The 22,775-nt window shown below is 38.7% G+C and overlaps 1 protein-coding gene across 1 annotated transcript in view; it reads left to right on the top strand.

Moving 5' to 3' along the window:
- The window catches only part of SPAG17 (sperm associated antigen 17), a 232,028-nt gene that overhangs the window by 123,193 nt on the left and 86,060 nt on the right, over positions 1–22,775 (top strand). The window contains 8 exon segments of the mRNA XM_032628568.1: positions 2,353–2,589; positions 4,095–4,206; positions 6,491–6,646; positions 7,979–8,092; positions 15,331–15,506; positions 17,450–17,567; positions 21,079–21,257; positions 21,852–22,011. Of these exon segments, the coding sequence (XP_032484459.1) occupies positions 2,353–2,589; positions 4,095–4,206; positions 6,491–6,646; positions 7,979–8,092; positions 15,331–15,506; positions 17,450–17,567; positions 21,079–21,257; positions 21,852–22,011 (1,252 nt within the window).

Raw genomic sequence — 22,775 nt, 5'->3', positions numbered from 1 at the left:
GGAAAAAAAATTCTGTATAGATAAATAGATAGATAATTTATTCTAAATTTTACTGATGTATGTATAGCACACAATTTACAAATAATAAAATAGGTAATACTCTTTATTGTAAATTCCATTTAGCCAGTGGATTCTCACAGAATTGCTTTCATTGATTTTTACTAAGCTCTTACATCTTTAGCCAGCCTATAGTTGCAATTGACAAACAAGTGTAGTGCCACAGTGAATGCTGATTGATATTTTCATTTACATGAGCAAGTAAGACAAAAGTGAGCAACAGAGGGATATGTCTCACTTATTCACCAATGCTATTAGCAACTTCTTTGCTGAATCAGGTAATAGTTTTTAAATACTCGAAGAATATTTCCTCAATTTTTTTTGTGCTAGTTACAGTGTAACAGCTCAAAACACAGCACACTGCATTATTAACATCTTCTCCATCATTTTTTAAAGTCTATGTAGTCAACGAGTAGTCAGTAAATCCCTGATTTGTAGCATTTGCTGATATCTGTAGTGTAAATACTCCCATCATGGCTGACTTCAAGCTACTGATAAGATGTCACTGTATGTGGAGTTGGAAACAATATGCAGTAGCACACTGTTATAATTCTACCATACAGATACAATTTACATAGATAACCCCGAGAGCATAGATCAGGGCTCCCCAACCCCCGGGCCGCTGACCACTACTGGTCCTCGGCCTGTTAGGAACTGGGCCGCTGTGAGAGCTGTGGGCGGGCGAGGGAGGGAAGCTTCATTTGCTGCTCCCTTTCACTCCCCATCGCTCACATTACTGCCTGAACCGTCACTCGCATTACCTCCTGAACCACCCCCCACCCAGCCCTGTCCGTGGAAAAATTGTCTTCCACGGAACCGGTCCCTGGTGCCAAAAAGGCTGGGGACCGCTGGCATAAATCATAGTTAAATGTAACAAAGTAGTTAGGAAAGTGGTACGTTTTGAGTGTTTATTGCCTTTGTTTTTAATGGTATTTTATTGTGCATTTGTATCATTTGATTTTAATAATGGATGTGGTTAAAACTGACTCGCAAAATTCCTGAAAGTTTAACAATAAACTCTTCCAAGTCAATATGACCCAGGTCCAGCACATCACTATCATTTCCTGGGTTTGATTCACTGGTTAGTGTCTTTCATCAGCTCTGGAAATGTCTCATCCATTATCTGTTCAAATACTGCCTTTTCAAAACTCCTATTCCATTTCCAATAGGGCTTTCAAACTCACTGATTTTTGATACTCTCTTGTTTTTACTGATACTTTTGATGCCTCCTTTTCTTTCTTTAAGCATATTAAAATACTTATTTTATATTCTCTGATAATTCCAATATCTGCAGTCTTTGCAAGTATAATTTCAGAGTTTGTTTCTTCTTCAGGTTTTTGATTTCGGTTAGTTCCTCAGATTTTGTGATTTTCCTTTGTGAGCTCACATTTTGCCCACAATCTTTTCAGAATACTTTTAAGGTGATGTACATTTTGGCCACAAATCTATGTGAGGACAGGCTTGTGGTTAAGCGTTCTCAGGGCCAATTTCCTCCTGTCCTCTCTGCTCCTACTTTAACTCAGGGCCAGGGAAGCTGACTAGCTTTCATGATTTTACTCTATGGGGCAAGATTTTTTTCTAGTTCATTCAGTGAAGGTGTCATTTTAAAAAAATACCCGTGCTATTCACAGGTCTCTGATCTCCTGGGTTCTGGCTCTAGTCCCTATAACTCCCAAAACCCAAGTTCTTGGCTTCCAGGGATGGGCAGATAACCCTGGGAAACTGCTGTTTTCAGTGCTTCCTTCCCTCATTGAATTAGTGCTTTCTCATATTTTTTACTTTGCTGTCAACATTGCTATGCATTACAATGCGTTGCATTACATTGCTATGCATTACAATGATGATTTGATATTTTAGCCATCGTTTCTGAAATATTTTATGCCAGGAATGTTTCTTTGTGCATCTTGTCTACCATACTGCTGATTAACCATGTTTAGAACCTAAATTGGGGGTTGGATTCTTGTGGAAAAGTATAAGAGCCAGGGAGATCAGCTAAGAGGCTGATGCAATAGTTCAGGTTAAAGATAAAAAGACCTGAAGTAAAGAAAATTTCAACAGAGGGTGAGAGAAAAAGCTGAAGTGAAGAGAGATCTCTGAAGAGGATTGGCAGGGTTTAGCATACAGAAGTTGGGTGAGAGAAAGAGAATCAAGGATGACACCACAATTTCTAGCTCAGTATTTTGATCCATCAGAGATACAGCTTATAAAAATCATGTTAAATATTCTCCAGAGTGAACCTGAATAGGATCAGATTTGTTTCAAAATCCTATTAATATTTTAAAAATGTGTTTACAGGCATGGAAAGAGCAAGATAGGTTAGCTGAAGAGGAACGCTTAAAGGAAGAAAAAAAAGCAGAAAAGAAGAGTAAGGAATCTGGTAAAAAGAAAGGCAAGGAAAAACTAGAGAAAGAAGACAGTAGGAATTTCAAGAGAGAACAATTTTTAAAGGAGAAATTGGAAGAAGAGCAAATAAAGATCCCGGAAATAACAGAGGAGCCCCTCCAGGAACCAGAACCTGAGATCGTTTACTCGGTAAAATCAATTTTCTAAAAAGCTCCTTTGGGTCATTCCTAATTGTTTGGGGAAGAACACAGCTTCTGTGGAAACATAAGGTTTTCAGTCTTCACTGCCACCACAGAGGCCTTGGGGTTTCTTCTAGTCTAGAAGATCTCAGACCTGCAGTCCATCCTGTGATACCTAGGACCTTCTTTGCAGCTGATCACCAAGACAGGAACACCCTTAGGCCAGTTTTTCTTGAGTGCCATGAAGCTAGGTTTCTAGGGGTGGTAAAGATGGAAATTTGACACAAAAGCATTCACTTAGGTGTATGTAAATAAGCAACTGTGATAGGTCAGCATGTTATCAAACCAAACTTGGGTCCACTTGCCTGCACACAGTAACGCCAGTCTACTGACACCGGGTTGTGGTGAAGGAAAGTGCAACGTTTATCACAGGGCACCAAGCAAGGAGTCCTGGGCAGCTAGTGCTCAAAACAACCAACTTTCCGATGGGTTTCAGGAAAGCATTTTTAAATGCCAGGTGAGGGAGGGAAGTCACAGGGAATGTGACCATCTCCTGAAGAATTCTCTGATTGGTTGTTGGTGAGGTAACAGGGCCGTGTCACAGGGGTTAACATTATCAATCCTAAGGCACCAGTAGGTCTGGGGGCTATGGTGCTCATGGTCATCAAGTACAATAGTTCATTTCTTCCATTTGGTGCTGGTTTTAGTATCTTTAAGGCATCTCAGGAAATGTGCCTCAAATACTATTATCTAGGTACTTCAGAGGAGCTAAAGCAGAGGATATGGGGGAGGAATCTGTCCCAGGAAGGCCCCATAGGGTCCTGCTCAGTTACAATAGTGGACAAAGAGGTTGGCTTTTTCTGTCTCAGATGATGGGACTTGCTGAGTACATTGGGTTATCTCTCTGTATGCACCCACGTTTCTTGCCTGTATGCTTTTGTGAAACCTTCCTTTGCCAATCTCTCCCTCAAGCCATTTTATGAGAAAAACCTAATCAGGAAAAGATGGGAAAAAAAGTAACAGCCCTTGTCCTTTCTAGTTACTACTCTGAGCCAGTTGGTCTCAAGCTTTAGCCTGCCTCAGTATCACTTGGAGCTCTATTAGCGACACTTAGTTAAAAAAAAAAAAAGAGTCTTTAATACTTGACCTTCTAACATGTAAAGTACCAGTACTCCTCAGTATATTAGCTCTCTTTAAACAGGAAATTAACAGCCAATGAAAGAGAAATTGATAACTTTTCACACTGCCTTGGCAATAGTCCAGTGATTTGAATTGCACTGGGTTATGAGGACCCTCCAGTGAACAGTTTAAAATCATGTACCTTCTTTAATTCTACCTGTCATTATAACACTACAGGAGGTGCCAAAGATAAGATGGACACTGGCCTCTGAGTCTACAAAGTGACAAATCATTTAGCAGAAATTAGGCTTATGGCAGCTTTAACTGGCTCACATGGATGACCTAATTTTTGTCAATTGCCATTCCACACTCAAAGCATGATGTTTTCTTTTCTAGTTTCGTGGATACAACATGGGAGAAATACCAGTCCAAATCTCAGGAACAAATTATTATCTGTATCCTTCCGATGGAGGGCAGATTGAAGTAGAAAAGACAACATTTGAAAAAGGTACATTTTGGAAGCAGCTGGTTAATGGTTTGGAAGATATTAACCCATTTCAGATAATCCTGGGGCCTTGTACTCCTGAGTATGATAGGTGAGAGTAATAACGTGCCCCCAGTGATTCAGTTATGCACAACCTTCCCCACTTTCAGACCTCACACTCTTCTGTTGTAATAGCCTCTGCAAGGCACAGGCCAGCCGTGAGGTTACCTGGGCACACTAAGACAAACATTCCAGTTGTTAAAATATGAAAATATTTCCATAGGATTGGAAAATAGTATAATAGTAACTGCAGTAAGCAAATCGTTACTTAATAATGTTAATTACAACACATAGTGTTATCTCAGAAACTAAGCACATACTGCGAATTTAGAGCAATTTCCTGATTTGGTTTCTGGAGCACAGAGTTTGGGGGCCTGCTGCCAATATCCAGTTATTTTTGCTATAAAGAAATTGCCTCAAAAAAAAAAAAAAAAGGGGCTTCCCTGGTGGCTCAGTGGTTGAGAGTCCGCCTGCAGTGCAGAGGACTCGGGTTCGTGCCCCGGTCCGGGAGGATCCCACATGCCGCGGAGAGGCTGGGCCCGTGAGCCATGGCTGCTGAGCCTGCGCGTCCGGGGCAAAAAAAAAAAAAAAAAAAAAAAGAAATTGCCTCTGGATTCAGAAGTCATTAAGTGGGAGGGAGGTCTTGGAGATGAGCTGAGGAGGACCTAGTCTGGAAAAAGGAAATGCTTCATTCTCCCCAAGGGAAGAGCAGATTTGGGCTCTAGGGAACTTATTGGGGACATCTTGTAGAGCTTCTCTTTTCACTGTGCTTTAAAGATTTCTTAGGATGGGTTTGAGGACCTGGGTTTTATTTGACAACTTACTGTCTAGTAGGGAGTTGTGGCCTCTGAGAGCTGGGAAGAGTCAGTGGGGAGGGAGTGTGAGCAGGATCCTGTTTAATGTCCACAAGATTATGCAACCCAACAAGGGACACCAGGGCTCCTCCCACCCACACTCTGCCTGCAACACCAGCCCGCCCCTTCTCACTCCCTACCCTTCCTCCAGACCTCTCTTAATTTTCCTCCCTTCTTCCCTTCCTCCCTCCCTTCCTTCCTTCCTATCATCAAATGACCATCAATTTAATGAGGAAATCATTACAAGAGTGAGAATGCTATTCCCTATGTGGAATCATGGCTCAAGCATCATTAGATAGTAACTGCCACATCAAACAAAAGATCCTACCAATGATTTTTAAAATAAAAAGGCCTACAAATTATTCAAATTATTTAAAGAATGGTTTGTGGTACAACTTATATCAAATGCCAGACTGTTTTATTATATAAGCTTTGTTTATTTAAAACATGAAAGGGGGGACTTCCCTGGTGGTCCAGTGGTGAGGACTCCGGCTTCCACTGCAGGGGGTGGGGCTTCGATCCCTGGTCTGGGAACTGAGATCCCGCAGGCCACTTGGTGCAGCCAAAAAATAAAAGTAAAGACATTTAAAACATGAAAGGGATTTTTATTAATAGATAGGTGTGCATATTTATTTATATTACAATATTTTTTAGTGTTTAATATTTTGAATATCAACCCTGGGTGTAGGGTACAAATAGTAGTAATTAAAAATGGAACTCAGAATCACAGAACTGAGAAAAGCACTGGACTCAAGTTTTAAAATGCTATGTTCCATTTTCAGTAACCGTTCTTTACTCTTATGAATATTTGCATATGCATATAATATATATGTTTCAGATGGTTCATAGTAAGTATATTTTTATCTTAATTCTATCAACTTTGAGATATGATCATTCAATGAAAGTTGAAAAGGAAAGGCTGGGTTAAAAAAAAAGAAAAAAACTGGAAGAGGAGACAAAGAATGAGTCAGAACACTAGCAGAAAATGTTTTGTTTGGGAAATTCTTATATGTTCCTACTAACAATAATAACTACTGTAACTAACATTTATGCAATTCTTTATCAATTACAAAATCCTTTCACGTTAACCATCACGTGTGATTGATCATAAAGTTGAGTATAGTTATACCTTAGCCAATTTACTCTCCCTTCTGTAATTGGATTTTAGGTATGAGCAGAAAGTCTGCAAACATCTCCCTGATCCACCTGCTGTTCCTTCCTGGAATTCCACCATCACTTTTTTCTTTTAGGTATCTTTTTATAAAGGTAGTGACATCCCTAGGTATTTCTAGTCCCTGACTTAAATGCTATGCTGCATTATTTAGAGGTCTTATCACAGAGCTTAATTGGGGCATCACAATCAGCCCATTTTCTATCCCATGATTCTTCTCCAGGCCCAACTTTTATCAAAGTGAAAGTGAAAAAGGACAAGCACAATTTTTTAATTCATTTAAGAGACCCTAAGAAAATTGTGAAAAAGGAGAAAAAAGAGGATTATCCTTCAGAAGATGAGAAAGAAGAAAGAGAAGGAGAGCAACATTTTGAAAAAGGTAAGCAGCTGCATCTTTGTGGCAATGGGTATCAGTACTTCCACCATAGGTCAAACCTATCCACCTAACAGAAACACATGCATCCCTGGCAGGTAGCATGTGTAATTTTTACAGATGATAACTGAAGTGTTTCGCCATCTTGTTTATATGCACTTTCCCTAATGTAAAGGGGATATACATCATATACATAGCCCATCTATAGTGGGCTGCTTACTTGGTTTTGCCTCTTCTGGGAACCCAGCTCTTGATTCCAGCTGGCATGCAGAGTCTACCTCGCCTGGCTACCTTTTTGTAGCAACATTGAGTTTGCAATGTCCTTTCTGTTCTGAATTTTGTTTAATGCACTGTACCAAGTGCAATCTCTAGGACTCAGGTGCTTATTAACTGATTCCTACAGAAGGTTTGTCTTCTCTGCAATATTGGCTGTGAATGATAGGGTTTCCATCTATGATCTATCACTTGGATCTCCATGTAGTATCAATTTTCTTAAACTGCAAGAACAAGAAAAAAATCCTAAATTTGGCCATGAGCATCTCGACCTGCTTGTAGATGAGAGTTCCAAGTGGATGTCCATTGATCATACACCATGAAACTTCTTGATAACACCATTTAACATGTCCCGGCAACACCAGCTGGAAAAATTAATTGCTTCTTGCCCAGTGTAGGTTATACCTGCAAATGGAGATGAGTTAATTAATAAAATGCTTTTGGACTCAAGTTAGTAATAAGTAATAAGATCAATAACTAAATCTAGCTAATAAATTTAGTTACAGTCACAGTGTTTTATAAATTCAAGGTAAGAATACAATGTTTGACAAGTTTGAATGTACCCAAGAACTTAAAAACAGAAATTTTAAAATTACTCTTCTTTGTTTTATCTGATATAAAAATATATGGTTTAGTATAAAAATTAGGAAATATAGGAATACTTTAAAAAGATGACAGTTGCTCATAATTCTACCATCCCAGCAGTAACCACTATTCACAGTGTATGTCTTTCACTTTATCATGATGAGCAGTTTCCTATTCATTAAATATTTTTAAAAATCATATTATAATATCTGTATGGTGCATAATCTATAAAAATATCAAACCACTATGCTGTGTACCTGAAACTAATTATACTTTGATTAAAAAATATATATCTAAAGATTTAAAAAAAAAAGACTTTTTAATGATTTCATAATAATTTATTGGTATATGTACATATCATAATTTACTTAATCATATCCATGCTTTTACATATTTGGGTGATTTCCACTTCACACTGAGTTTTGCTTACATTTCTTTTTGATAAAACAAAAATGTCCTTGATTTGATTTTATCTTTTAGAAGAATCAAATGCAGAGAATAAAGCTGTCAGCAAGTTTGGATCTTTTTCTGCCACCTTGGAAAATGGAATCTGCCTCTCAATAAGTTACTATGGATCGAGTGGAATGGCGCCAGGTGAATTAAACACAACAGAAAGGATAAGTGTCCCGTGACCAAGGGCAGCTGCCCACCCTCCATCAGCTTACTTGTTGATAAACATGTTCTGATTTAATGCCCCTCATTTCCTGAGCAGTGGGAATATATGTGTGTGTACATACATATGTGTGTGTACATATGTATGTACATATATAATATTTCATATGTAGAAAATAACAATAGTTTGACATTTTAAACAGTACTTTTCATACATATAATCTCACATATAACCACATGTACATACATATAAGTTATCTTTGTTAACTAACCCATGAAAATAAGTCTGTTAGTTGGTACCAAAATAAAACATGATTTGCCAAAGAATCCTCTTGATTTTCTACAGGATAATATTTCTATGAATCCTGTGTTTATGGAACTCCTCAATGTGCTTCAGAACATTAATCTTAAAGGAGCCATTCATTGGACATCTTGAAGGATTTATTTACCCTACTCTTAATAAACAAGTTCTCCAACTGGAAGCTATTTCCTTACAAACCACAAAATGACCTGTCACTTTACCAAGAACCAGTTAGGAAATCTTGTGGGTTCTCATGCATTTTACAGGGATCTAACCACAAGAGATTGAAAAAAAAAAAGCTTTATAAAATCAAAAGGTAATCCCTATGTTGTGTGACCTTAAACTACATGTGAATTGTGGTGATCCAATTATCTGCCATACTATGTAGTTTCATTTCTCTAGAGACAATATTCCCATGGATCATTAATCCATGTTTCTTACCTTGTGCCAAGTATTGTAGTACTTTAGTGGGTTAGAGAGCCCATTAAATTTGTTAGTATTTTTGCTTTATTTGGGGTTTTGACTTTTAATTTTGTAGTTGATTCATTTTTAATCCAACAATTGGAAAAGTCATTTGTTGCCTAACAAATTATGTATTAAAATCCACAATCACACACAGTCACTAACAAACCATACTCCTACTGAACAAGGTTATCATTATTTTACATTAAGATATTTACACTCTATATCAACTATGTTGCTGCTATTTTCTAAGTGATTTACTTATTCTTGATCTAATCCTTAAATTAATATGCAATCTTTCCATTTAATACAGATGTTCCTAATTTCAGTTTATAGGTACTGCATTTGAAAATGTTTATAGTGTAGATAATAAGTAATGTTTTACTTCCTGTATATTAAAAAAGTTGAAGGCATGAGTCTTTGTAAAAAATATATTATAAATTCCTTAAGGATGCATGTAATACTAATATTTAAGAACGTTTATCTGCTAGTGGCTAAACAAATCTCCAATCCAATTCCCCCCTCTTAATTCAATATATACAGCTCTCTAGAGCTTATTGATCTTGCTTAACTGAAACTTATGCCCGTTGATTATGATATTACTTTATGCTTCCAATTTCCTTCTCTCCGCAGCCCCTGACAACCACCATTCTACTCTTTGATTCTATGAATTCAACTATTTTAGATACCTCACATAAGTGGAATCATTCAGTGTTTGTCTTTCTATGACTGGCTTATTTCACTTAGCATAATGTGCTCAAGGGTCATCCACATTGTTACACATTACAGAATTTCTTTCTTAAGACTGAACAGCATTCCACTGAATGTATACAGCACATTTTATTTATCCAGTCATCTGTCAGTGGACATTTAGGTTATCTCCAGCTCTTGGCTACCCTCGTCTCTTCTGTGCCTTTCAGTTCCTTGATGAACTGTGCTCTCTCTTATCTCTGACCAATTGCCCATGCTGTGCCCCTTGCTCAGAATTCTTTCTCTTGCTACGTACATCACCACTTTCAACAATGAACTTCCTCCTATACTTCAGGACTCAGATTACAGGTGACTTGCTCTGAGGAATGCTTCACCCATGTGAACTGGGTCTTTGGAGTTGAGTGGAAATTGCTTAGGCAAAGAATCAAAGGAAGGGAATTCTATACCAGGAATAGCATGTGCAAAAGCTCAGTAGTGTCAAAGCCTGACACGTTTGTAGAAAAGCAAACTGCACAGTACAGTCAGTCCTCTGTATCCCAGATCCATGGGTTCTGAATTCACAGATTCGACCAACCTTGAATGGAAAAGATTACTTTTTAAAAAATTCCAGAAAGTTGCAAAAAGCAAAATTTTGCCCCCAAATTTGCCCCATGCCGATCACTATGCTGAAGCCACGTGAATGAAGTGATGTGTAGGCACACCCTACTGTGGCCACCTTCCACGTCACAGACCTGCACTCTCTCCAGTGCTCATTGTCTGAGCATTGCTGGTCTGGCGTCCCGTTTGTTTGCTACTTGTATTGTGTGTTCATGCTTAGTTTCTGTAAAAAATGGCTCCCAAAAAGCAGTTAAGTGGTCAAAACAATCAAATGCCAAGAGAGAGCAGAAAGTGCTGTCTCTCGACAAGAAAATACAGATCTTTGATCTTCTGAAAAGTGGCATGTGGCTTGCCAAAGTGGGATGTAAGGTCACTAAGAACAAATGGAACATTCTCACAGTAAAGCAGAAAGAAGCCGAAGTTCATGGAAGGGTTAGAGCTGCCCCTACAATGGCAAAAATGGTCTCGCAGGTTCATGACAAAGTGCTTACAAAGTGCTTGTATTTTGTATGTGGCTAGGGGACATGTTACAGAAGTATGTCCCTTTGGATGGCAAAATTACGCATGAAAGAGCACTTAGCCTCTGTGTGCACTGTTGTGAGGGGTGAGGAGAGTGAGAAGAAGGAGTTTAAGGGCACTAATAGATGGCTGGTTAGCTGGTAAAATGCTACACCCTCAAGAACTTAAAGATCACAGGAGAATTGACATCGGCCAGTGCCAAAGAAACATCACTGTTCCCAGAAGAACTCAAGAAGAGAAAGGCTACCTTCTAGAGCAAGTCTTCAATCGTGATAAAACAGGCTGATGCCCAGTCGTACCTACATCCGTCAGAATGCCAAGCAGGCCCTGGAGTTCAAGGACTGGAAAGCTTACCTTACTCTCGGGCTATGTGGCAATGCAGCAGGTCACATGATCAAGCCTAGTCTATGAGCAAACAACTCCTGGGCCCAAAAGAACAAAAACAAAAATTGTCTATGCTGTTCTGGCAGCACAACAGGAAAGCTTGGGTGACAGCCGTCTTGTTCTTGGAATGGTTCCACCAGTGCTTCATTCCTGAAATGAAGAAATACCTCAAAGAGAAAGAGCTACTATTCAAGGTGCTCCTCATAATTGACAATGCTCCCAACTAACTCAATTTCTCTGCCTCATTGACAAGGAAGTGGAAGTGATGTTCCTGCCTCCTAACACTGTATCACTGCTGCAGCCACTCAATGAAGGCATCATCGAGGACTTTAAGGCAACTTATACCTGCCTCACCTTGAGGAAGATTCATGCTGCCCTTGGTGCTAACCCTGATTGCAACATTGTGGATTTAGGGACTTCCCTCGTGGTGCAGTGGTTAAGAAACTGCCTGCCAATGCAGGGGACATGGGTTCCATCCCTGGTCCAGGAAGATCCCATATGCTGCAGAGCAGCTAAGCCTGTGCACCACAACTACTGAGCCCGTGTGCTGCAACTACTGAAGCCCACGCTCCTGGAGCCCGCACTTGGCAACAAGAGAAGCCACTGCAATGAGAAGCCCGTGCACCACAATGAAGAGTAGCTCCTGCTCGCCACAACTAGAGGAAGCCCACGCACAGCAACAAAGACCCAATGCAGCCAAAAGTAAGTAAGTAAATAAATAAATTTATTTAAAAAATAGTGGATTTATGGAAGAGCGTCACAATTATGGTTGGAACTGTGCTTACTGCAGAGGCTGTAGGTGCCCTAAAGCCTAAGACAGTCAATGCATGTTGGAAGCCATTATGGTGTGAGGTAGTCGATGATCTCAGGGGCTTCCCCACTATTGATGTGGAAATCAGGAATATCTTGAATGTTGCAAGGGAAGTTGGCGGGGGGAGGAGGCTTCTTTGACATGATCTAGGGTGACATCAAGGAACACATAGAAGAGTATAGAGGAATCCTTACCAACAAGGAACTCAAAGATCTGCCGAAGTCATCTACAGATGATTTTTTCTACAGAGAAAATTTAGAGGAAGCAGAGCCATCAATTTGGACATGTGAAAATATTGCAGTGCTTTTTCAATAGGTGCAAGTGTTAAAGAATATGATCCTCAAGTACAATCCTTTGATAGACTGAAGCCTCTGTGGTATCCAAGGTATAGCATTATGCCAACAATCATTGCAAGACTTGTTTGATGATGCAAAGAAAAGGAAGAAACAGCTTCCTATAACAATGTTTCTAACTAAAGCATCTGCAGTTGTGAAGCCTAGAACTTCAATGCTTTATGATCCTCAGCCCTCAACCTCCAGATATCCTGACATTAGTATTATTGAGCCTCCTCCAAAGTGACAGTGTCTGCAATTGGAACCCAGTTCTCCTGACTAGATAATCCTTCTGACATCCTGTCAGAAGACTTAACTCAGCCTGATGTCTCACCACTTACCTAGAGTGCCACACATCTCATCACCTTGCCACATCGGTACCATAGACACCATATAGCAATCATCATCATGCAAGGGTAATCAAGACAGGAGAACTAGGGTTTGGGTGATTGTTAACACTATGTGTGTGTGCATGTGAGAGAGAGAATTAATATTTTTTCTATGATTATATTTTCTATATGTATTTTAAATATTCTGTGTTTTATTCCATGTATTTCTCTTTGGGGTCATTAAACAAAAGCCATCTGTAAGTGTTGAAGGAAAGATAATGTTATGTTGTTGCTGACGTGTACCATGTAGTTAAGCACATGATGGTTGCATGATTCCGTCTGTACTGAACATGTACAGACTAATTTTTTGTCATTATTTCCTAAATGCAGTATAATAACTATTTTATAGCATTTACATTGTATTAGGTATTATAAGTAATCTAGAAATGATTTAAAGTATGTGGGAGAATGTCCATAGGTTATATGCAAATAAATACTACACTATTTTATATAAGGGACTTGAGCATCCACAGATATTGGTATCCATGGGGTGTTCTGGGGCCAACCCCCTGTGTATACTGAAGGACAACTGTATAAAGTACAGCTTGTATGGAAGTGTTTTGTGGCAAATGCCTTTCTGCTGGGTTCCCCTGTCACTCTGTACTTTTCCTATCACGGGCTTAACACATGACATTGAATACCTGAGGTTCTCTTCATCTGAACTTCTCATTACGTTACAAGTTCCTGATGTCTCATTCATCACTGGTTACCCAATGCATGGTACATAGTAGTAGGTACTCAGTAAATATTTACTGATTGAGTAAATGGATGGGGATGAGAGGGAGGAGTTTCCAGCTGCCTCTAACTAGATGCCATTCGCTATTTATATTCTGTACTTGCTATGAGTCAGGCATCTATCTTGCTGGCACTGAGTCACTAAGATGAATAAAACCACGTTACAGCTACTCAAAGAATTCATTGTCTAATGGGAACAGAAACCATAAATAGTGAAATAACCGCATAAGTGCTAGAAATTATATATAAACCAAGTACTGGGGACAGCCAGAAAATACTTGAGAGAGAAAGCATAGCATCTGAGATGAGACTTTATAGGTGAGTAGGAACTATCCTGACAAAGCAGCAAGGAAAGGGAATTCTAGACAGTAAGAACCATTTGTATAAGTACACAGTTGGGTAAAAGCATGACATCTTTACAGAAAAATGAGAGGTTGAGTGTGACTGGAGTGGAGGAGGGTGAGTGAGCATTGTGTGTCCTATAAGATTTGTGAGCGCCAGAGTTTTTTAAGTACGAAAAGGGAAGTGACATGAAAAGATTTCATTTTAGGAACGTAATCATAGTGATAGCTTGGAAAGTACACTGAGGTGGTGGTATTAGGAAACTGCTACAAAAAATCAAGCAAGTGAATAAGAATATGAACTAAGGTGGTAGGAATAGATAGGAGAGGCATGATTTGAGAGAAATTTCTGAGGGCTGCGTGACTGGTTGGATGTATAGGGTGAGTCAAAAAGAGAAAATGCATACAATCTCAATGTCTAACTTGAGAAACAAAGTGCATGATTGGTCATGGCATTGACTGAGGTTGAGAACATAGGAGGGAGGGTTATCTGCTTGGAAGAGGAGAGACTTACTGATTTTGAAATGTCTCCAGTACCACAAGCAGGGGGAGATGTCTAAGAGCAGTTGGAAATACAGATCTGAAGCTGAGAAGAAAGCTTGTGCCCGGAGATGTAAATTTTGCAGTCATTCAAATGTAGATGACAGCTGGAGCCCCAGTAGTGAACAAGATACTCAGATCTAATAGAGATAATAAAGGCTCTCAGCCCTCACTGTGTATCACAATCACATGTGATTGTGTTTCACAACTATAAATGCCTGGGCCTCGTCCGCAGAGAGTCAAGGTGGGGGCCTGAGCATTTCGTTTAATTCCATGAAAAATGATTATGGGCAGCCAGAGTTGAGAACATCTGTTGTGTAATGAGAAGGGGGAAAAAAACTGGGACCTACCAACATTTAACAAAGAGGAAGAGTTATTAAAGGAGACTGAGAAAAAAATAACCAAAGAGGTAAGAGGAGATCCAGGTGGGAGTGTTACCCTGGAACCCAGAAGAGAATATAACCTAAGACGTAAGGGGATGCTTGGAAGTTTCCAACATAGTTCCTCCATGGATTGTCTCTCCTTTTAGAATTCTAACAATCCATTAAACCCAGAATAAAATCAGTCTTCAATAAGAAAACTTCTTTTATCATCTCAGCCAGAAATAATCTATTTCTTTTCTAAATTTCCTTGTTTGTATCCCTTATGTTTCTATTTAATATGTCCTTGTATTGAAGCTATTTGAGTACAGGTCTTATTTAGACTATTTTGACTTCATAAGGTCCTTTATTTTTCTTTTTCATTATTATCCACTGCTCCACACGTTTTACATATGAGCCTCAATAAATATTTCTCAAAAAAATGAAGAGATGGTTACTGCCCTGTCATGAGGAGTTTACAATCTAGATAGGGAGGCAAGAGTGTGTGAAATCATGACTCAATCAAATGCATCAAAGTATTAAGTGCCTCAAATTTCTAAGCTACAATTTTGATTTCCAAATCAACTACATTACCCCTGAAACCTATCCAACTGATCAATCCTCCTCAGCAAGGTAAAAATTGCCAAGTGGTATAAATGTTTGAGATGTAAATTTTATTTAACAAACATATCAAATATAAATGTCTAATTTACTTGTTTTCTCCTCTTTCTCTTTATAGAGGATAAGGATCCTAACTTGGAAGCAATGTTGAATATCCCATCAGCACATACTCCAACAGTAATTCCTGTTATAGTGAGTATTCCTCAAAGCAAAGGAAAAGGGAAAACAAAAAGCAAAGAAAAATCCAAAGAATCTCTTAAAGAAGAGGAGCTCCCAAAGGAAGAAGAGAAAAAGGTAAGTGGGCCTTGCCATGTATTCCCAAACTCTGCTTCTGCCTCAATGTTAACTTTTTTTAAATCATGAGTTGTGTCAATAGTGTTATTACATCAGTAATACTCCTTGTACTTTCAGTTTTGAATGGACAAGAAGAGGTCTGCGCACAGGAGTTGAATTCCCACACCAGGAGACATACTGTCTTAAACAAACTGTCTCAGGTCATTCATTTCAAACTCAGCATAACTAGTTCAACCATTTTTCCACATTGAATCTTGGATGTTCCTTGCTTTGATGGTCAAGTTCCTACCAGTCCTTATTTTCAATACTGAATTTAATTCCATTGAGATAAACAACAATTGGAAGGGGAGGATCTCTAACTAAATAGTGGAAACACTTCGGTTAGGTAGATCTGGACTTAGATATTGATGTACTAAGAATTCAGCAAGACTAAAGGACAACCCACTTCCAGTTAAAAAGCAGTCCACCCTCTACCTCTAACCCTTCACCATATGCAAACAAGCGCGCGCACGCACACACACACACACACACACACACACACACACACGAGAGCTCTTTGACTCTAAACATTTTCCTAATAGAAGTATATAGATCAAAAGAGGTTCTAAAAGAACGACAAGAAGGAAACTACTGATCAAATCTTGACTCTTTCAGTTTTACTAGTACAGTTGTACGGTTTGTACAATGTACAAAGTCTCAACTTATTAGAAAAAAGAAGTGTTAAAAAGTGATCAGGGACCTGGATTTCAGAGCCTGACCCTTTGAAAGTTATGGGGTTTGAATGTTACTTAGCCTCTGCACCATATTTACACAGCTTTACTAGATGAGTTTTCTCAAGCTAGGACACTTGACCCTTAAGTAGAAGTGTTCAAGTACTGAGTATAGTATCCCCAGGTAACTCATTAATGTAGCTGAAAGCAATTTGGTGGCAAACCAGTCGGTCCACCCACCATTTTTTTTAAATTGATGACAATGAAAGGGTGGGGGATAATTACTGGTTTTGAGTGTAATGATACATTTGTCATGGCTTGTTTGTGTCTTTGAGCAGTATTGTTCACTTTACAGAATTTCATAAGCTTTTACCTCTTAATTTTGCTTTGTGTTTTTAATTGATTTTCAGCCAATGATCCAGATTTTATTCTCTATTAATAACAAAGGCAGGACAACCTAAACGATCAACAGTAGAGAACTAGAGAGAATAAATTAAAGATCCTACACTGGGGGATCAGTTGGAATGATTTTAGTGGCGAGCCGCTGAGCAAATCAACTGGAAAAACTGAAAGGATTATCGTTAGGGGTGGGTTGGAAGTAACCGAATAATTTTCATCCTGGAGTACGTATAACCAAACAAGGGATTCAGGCATAGTGAGCATAAAATTATTTAGAATCTGTTAAGTAGACACACCCAAACCCTCATTAAAACTTATAAATAATCTTTTTTATTGTCTTTTATTATTTTTACTTACTACAAAAGCAGTGTATGCTCATTATAGGAAAATAAAGACACAAATCCTAATAGCATAATGTCCCTAGCATGCAAACTGTAAGAATCACACAAGGAAAGTGGTGGGGATCTTGGTCAGCCCTTACATCTACATGTCCAAACTGAGGCATCTTTCAAGGCCTAGTTCAAGCTTCAGCTCCTCCATGATCCTTTCCTAATTAGTCTCATTAACTTTGATATCTCCCTTTTCTGAGGAAAGAGGTACCAACCATTTGGTACTGTTATTTAGCTGTTTCATATGTCTGTGTGCCATTCTACAGGCAAAATATCAATTGCACAAAGGTAGAGACTCATGCATCCTTATAGGCTCCACTGCAGGGCTCACTAGTCCTGGGCAAGTCATAGTCTAAGCATTCAGCAAGTCTTTGTTTAGTCATAATAAATCAATATCTCATTTAGAAAATGACAGGAAATTATTCACACTTTGAACTATTTACAGGAAGAAGTAGAACCAGAACCTGTTTTACAAGAGACTCTTTATGTTCCCACCTTCCAAAACCTGAACGTGTCTTGCCCCAATGGGCTCCAGGTGACCTTCATTGGGCAAGAGTCCCCAGGTGAGTGCTGGCCAGGAGGATGAGGAGGCAGGGGGAAAAAGTCATATAGAAAACACTTCAATCACCATTGAAATTGTGTATTTTCCTACCAGTTAAATAAACTTGTTGATAATGAATAATAGGCTAATAACAATAATGACCACCATTTTTGAGCACTTACTGTGGGCCAGGCACTATCTAAATACTTAACATACATGACAAGATACAACTACTATAAGCTAAGTCCTAATAATTTCCTTTCACAAAATAAAGAAATCGAGGCATCAGAAGGTTCAGTAACTTACCCCAGGTCACTCAGTTCCTAAGTGGCAGAGATGAAATGCCATTCTTGGTCCAGTGGTGGCAAAGCCAATGCTCTTAGTAACTACTGTGTGGTCCTGTGTCCTTCCTCTACAAAGGGCCACAGGAACAGAACTTCGCTGGTCCGATCAAAACAAAGGATGGTGAGCACAGAGTAGGTAAAGATAAGTGCAGGTTAAATGGATGAAGAAAACCAGTCTCGTTCCCAGGTATCAATATATACTTTTATAGGGTCTCTTACTTCTGTTGATTCTGTACGTGGCTCCTAACCTATTAAGATGAATACGTAAGTACAACAGGACTCCTTTAATTAACCTGATGCAGGGGGGCATCCACATTGGTGATTGATTTGAACATCATTTAAATGAAGACCCCCTCTTGCAGGAGAAGTAGGAGAGGCAACAAAGCAAGCACGGAGTCGGGACTTGAGTTCTAATTAACTGTATGGCCCTTCCAGTAACTTACTGTCTTTGGACCATGTTTCTTCATCTGACAAATGTTACATTATATCAGTGAATCCTATTTTCACGACCAAATATACTCTATTATAATTTCCTTATGTACCCCATATTTAAAAAGTGTACCAAAGAAAAAGAGTATGCTTATTGAAAAATAATTCAATGTTGTATTCACTTGCCAGCCAAATGAGAAGAAACTTAATGTTGTAGTCGACCTGTTTCATCTCAATTTTTCTTTTCACTGGGCTTTCTGAATTGTTAAAAATAGACCATGAACCCTTGTTTCTATTTCCAAGTATTCCTAGTGATCCAGGTTTTCCGTGATGGGACCAACTGTGTGTGCTAAGACTGAAGGCCACTGACAGTCTTCCGAAGTCAAAGATGCTATGAGGGAACTGAGAGGGATATTCTTTTTAAGTTTAAGGACATATTTGTTTCCTTGCTTGTTTTCTTGATTCTGTTAGCAAACCACAGCTTAATACTTGTTTCACCGGTCTTTTCCATTAGTTTCATTTTCTAGTCTGATGTTTTCATCTTTATGTCAGGGTAGACAATGTGGTTAATAATAACTCTGCCTGGGGACTTCCCTGGTGGTGCAGTGGTTAACAATCCGCCTGCCAATGCAGGGGACACGGGTTCAATCCCTGGTCTGGGAAGATCCCACATGCCGCGGACCGACTAAGCCCATGAGCCACAGCTACTGAGCCTGAGCTCTAGAGCCCATGCTCTGCAACAAGAGAAGCCACCACAGTGAGAAGCCCATGCACTGCAACAGAGTAGCCCCTGCTTGCTGCAACCAGAGAAAGCCCACGTGCAGCAACAAAGACACAATGCAGCCAAAAGTAAATAAATAAATAAATTTATTTTTTAAAATGCTGTTGGATCCTTTAAAAAAAATAATAATAATAACTCTGTAACAAATCTTTTTAAAACCCTCCATGTATTGTGATTATCCTAATTCAAGTCTGAATATAATTACAGCGTAAGTATCAAAGTAGCACTATCTTCATAGGGTCAGCCTTGGGCAAGGGAGAGAAGGTCACACGGTGCAAGAAGAAAGAGCCTAGATTTGAGTTCTTGCCAGGGTGATCTTGGACAAGTCATAACCCCTCCCCACCTGAATTTCTTCATTTATAAAATAACGTCATCTGCTAAACAGAGTTGCTATAAATATTAGATGAGAAAATACTTTCTAATTTGGAAAGTATTATTCCAATGTTAGGTTTTTGCTTTTATTTTTGGTCATGGTAGCAGTGGTTGTTTTTACAGCATAAGAAAATAGTTAAGCACGGAGACTTGGTTCAAATCTAAGCTCTGCTCTTACCAGCTGTGTGACCTTGGAGAAGTTAGCCTCCATTTATTCATCGGAAAACTCTGGAAAATGAAAGTGTCTACCTTAAAGGGTTGTTGAGGTGGGCTGAATAAAATACATACACAGAGCATTTAACATATAGAAATATTTCAACAGATGTTTATTATTTTATTATTACTTCTGTGACTTGAAGGGTCAAGCACCTTGAAAGGTGCTTATTCCAAAATATTTTCCCACCAGCCTGATGTAGTCCTTGAAATACCATCATTTCATGTTAATAAACCACTTCTTTTCCTCCTGAACCAATGCCATTTTATTTTAACTTTTAATACAGAAAAATATAATACATAATATAACAAGTACTGATGTGCTGGCCAGACAAAATAAAGATTTCTTTTTGTCATACTTTAATCAAAATATATTTTTAAAATTACAGACACAGCTGTAACCCCAAATTTCCCTCTACAGTCTACTCCTTCTCTTTCTCTTATAGTGAACACTAACAAGACTTAGATTTTTGTGCAAATAGGTTTATACAAATGTGCTATATGTATGCCTTCATAATAACAAATAATGTTAAGTTGTAGATAATGCAAATTTTACATAAATTATATTTTACTGTAAATATTTTTCTGCAAATAGCCTTTTAATTCCATCTCTATTTTGGATATTCAAGGTGATACACATTTATCAAATGTATTTCTTTAAAAATCTAGATAACATCTCATCAAATGAATAGATTCTGATTTTTTAATAGACTCCGATTTTTTAATAGACTCCATCACTGACAGACATTGGATTTTATGTTATTAAACCACTTTTTAAATGGAGAAGAGGAAATTATTCAGTTAGCGAAATCTGAGTAGCTGCTGTGTACCAGTAATTCTCAATAATAATACTTTCTTTTGGAGGAATTTATTAGGTGTTTTCTTCTTGATTGCCAGCTAAGAGTAGAACTCTGAGAAAAATCTGGACTTGGTTAGAGATGAGAGGGTTGTGTTAACTTTGAAAGATGATAAATGATTTAAGAAGGGCAAGCCTGAGTGAGTGACTTCCCCTGCGGCTCCAGGGAACTGGGGGACCCCAGGGAAACATTGTGCATCCAGGGTGAGAGAAAAATACCAATGGGAAGAAAAGGCAACATCTAAGACAGAATAACTCTCTCCCTTCCTAATTTTGCCCTGAAATGTTCTGGACATCATTAGAAACACTGGCTTATACATGCAGAAAGTATGTATTAGGTACTTGTAAATGACCTTATTTACTACATGTGACTATAAGAAAGGCAGCAAAGAACCAGTACTCTGGGCCATCTGTCATGACATGAAAACTGCCCTAGTAACCAGATGTAGACAAAAGAATGAAAACAATTAAGCAGGAAGATAAGATCCCAGCCATACAGCATTGCACAGTTCTCAGTAAGCTCTTTTTTCTTTTTAAGATAAATATGTTATAGACGAGGAACCCACTTGGGACATCATGGTCCGACAGAGCTACCCCCAGAAGGTGAAGCACTATGAATTCTGTAAAACAGTGATGCCACCTCTGGAGCAGGAGGCATCAAGAGTTATTACCAGTCAAGGCACTGTTGTCAAATACCTGTTGGATGGATCCACACAGGTAAAAGAATACGTTAGATAAATTACTCTTTCCTGCTGCAGAGTAAAATACAAACAAGCTAAAGGTGAGGAACAGTACTATGACAAGGAAGAGAAACAACTCATTTGAAAATGAATGATGCCTTAAAATGGCAAAGAATAATATAGTTGGAAGAAAAAACACTGCCTTAGATGCTATGCATACTATACATACTAGATAGATATTGATAGAAACTAAACGTTTAAATATGTGATAAAGTTTTAAATGTATCATTAGAAAAATTGAAATAGGGTGAATAATTTCCCAATTACATAGGGGAAGGGTGAAGAATGGGAAAACGTAAAGCAAGTCAATCTGATAAAAGATAGGAAATGAAAAGAAACAAAATAGAAAGTAAATGGAAAACAAAGCAATATTATTGTGCTGGTTATTAATCTGTTGTCTCTGAGCTCCAAATCTACCCTTCTATAACATGCTTTATACTGCTGGGTCTGGATGTTGGCAAATAACATTTCTTTGAGTTATTTTTAACCTATTTTCAGTTTGACACACAGTATTGTTAACCAGTTTCTTCCTCGTTTCTGAGAATGCTGAAATTTTTTGCTTTTTCTTTAGATTCTCTTCGCAGATGGTACTGTGAGCAGTAGTCCCAATTCAGGGTCTGTTGGTCTTCCTGCTGACGCGCCAGCAAGCCCTCACAGCGGGGACTTGATGAGCATGGTTTCTCAGCAAAAATCAGAAACAGCACCATCAGAGACTGTCATCACAAAGAAAGGTAGTAACCGAAGCCTCTCAATTTATAATGGATTTAATAAATCCAAGGGCTTAATAAATGCTCAATATTATTATAATTACACTTATCTTTTCATTGAATACATGCAAATTTCAGTGGGAATCACAGCATTACACATTGTTTCATGAATTGCTTTTATCTCTATGTAATAAAGAGCAAACATTTTCCTATATCATCATGTACTCTGACACAACATTAGTTCTAATGCCTACACTACTGTTTTAGGGTTAGATGAGTGATCAGTGATATCAAGTCTCTGTGTAGCCTTCTCTGTCCTTCTCTTTTCCCCGAAATCGCAAGAGAGCCACATCAGCTCCAGGCACGAGGGCCTCATGTCGTAACTTCCAAAGCAGAAAGGAAAGAGGGTGAACACAAGAGCTTTCGAGTGTCTCTCTTTATCAGGGAGGAAAATAGCCCCAGATTACACCAGTCTCCCCCACCCCCAGAGGGTCTCCTCTTATATGTCATTGACTAAACCTGGTTGGGGACTGAGGCTGGGAAAACAGCATCTGAAACTTTTGGCTTTTTTCTCAGGAGATGAGCACTACTAGTAAGGAAAAAGGAAGGTGGAGAAGTGTTGTGTAAGCGATCAACCATGTCTGCCATAATCTAAATTACAGACTTGCTCCCCTCCAAGACACTTGCAATTTATGCCCCTACCTCCAGCAGAGTATGAAAGTGTCTGCTTCCTCATACCCTTGCCAATGCCGGGTATTGTCATTCTTTTCATGTTACTCAGTTTGATA

This window comes from Phocoena sinus, chromosome 1 (genome assembly GCF_008692025.1).
Source record: "Phocoena sinus isolate mPhoSin1 chromosome 1, mPhoSin1.pri, whole genome shotgun sequence".
NCBI lineage: Eukaryota > Metazoa > Chordata > Mammalia > Artiodactyla > Phocoenidae > Phocoena > Phocoena sinus.
This window is presented reverse-complemented; position numbering and strand designations above follow the sequence as displayed.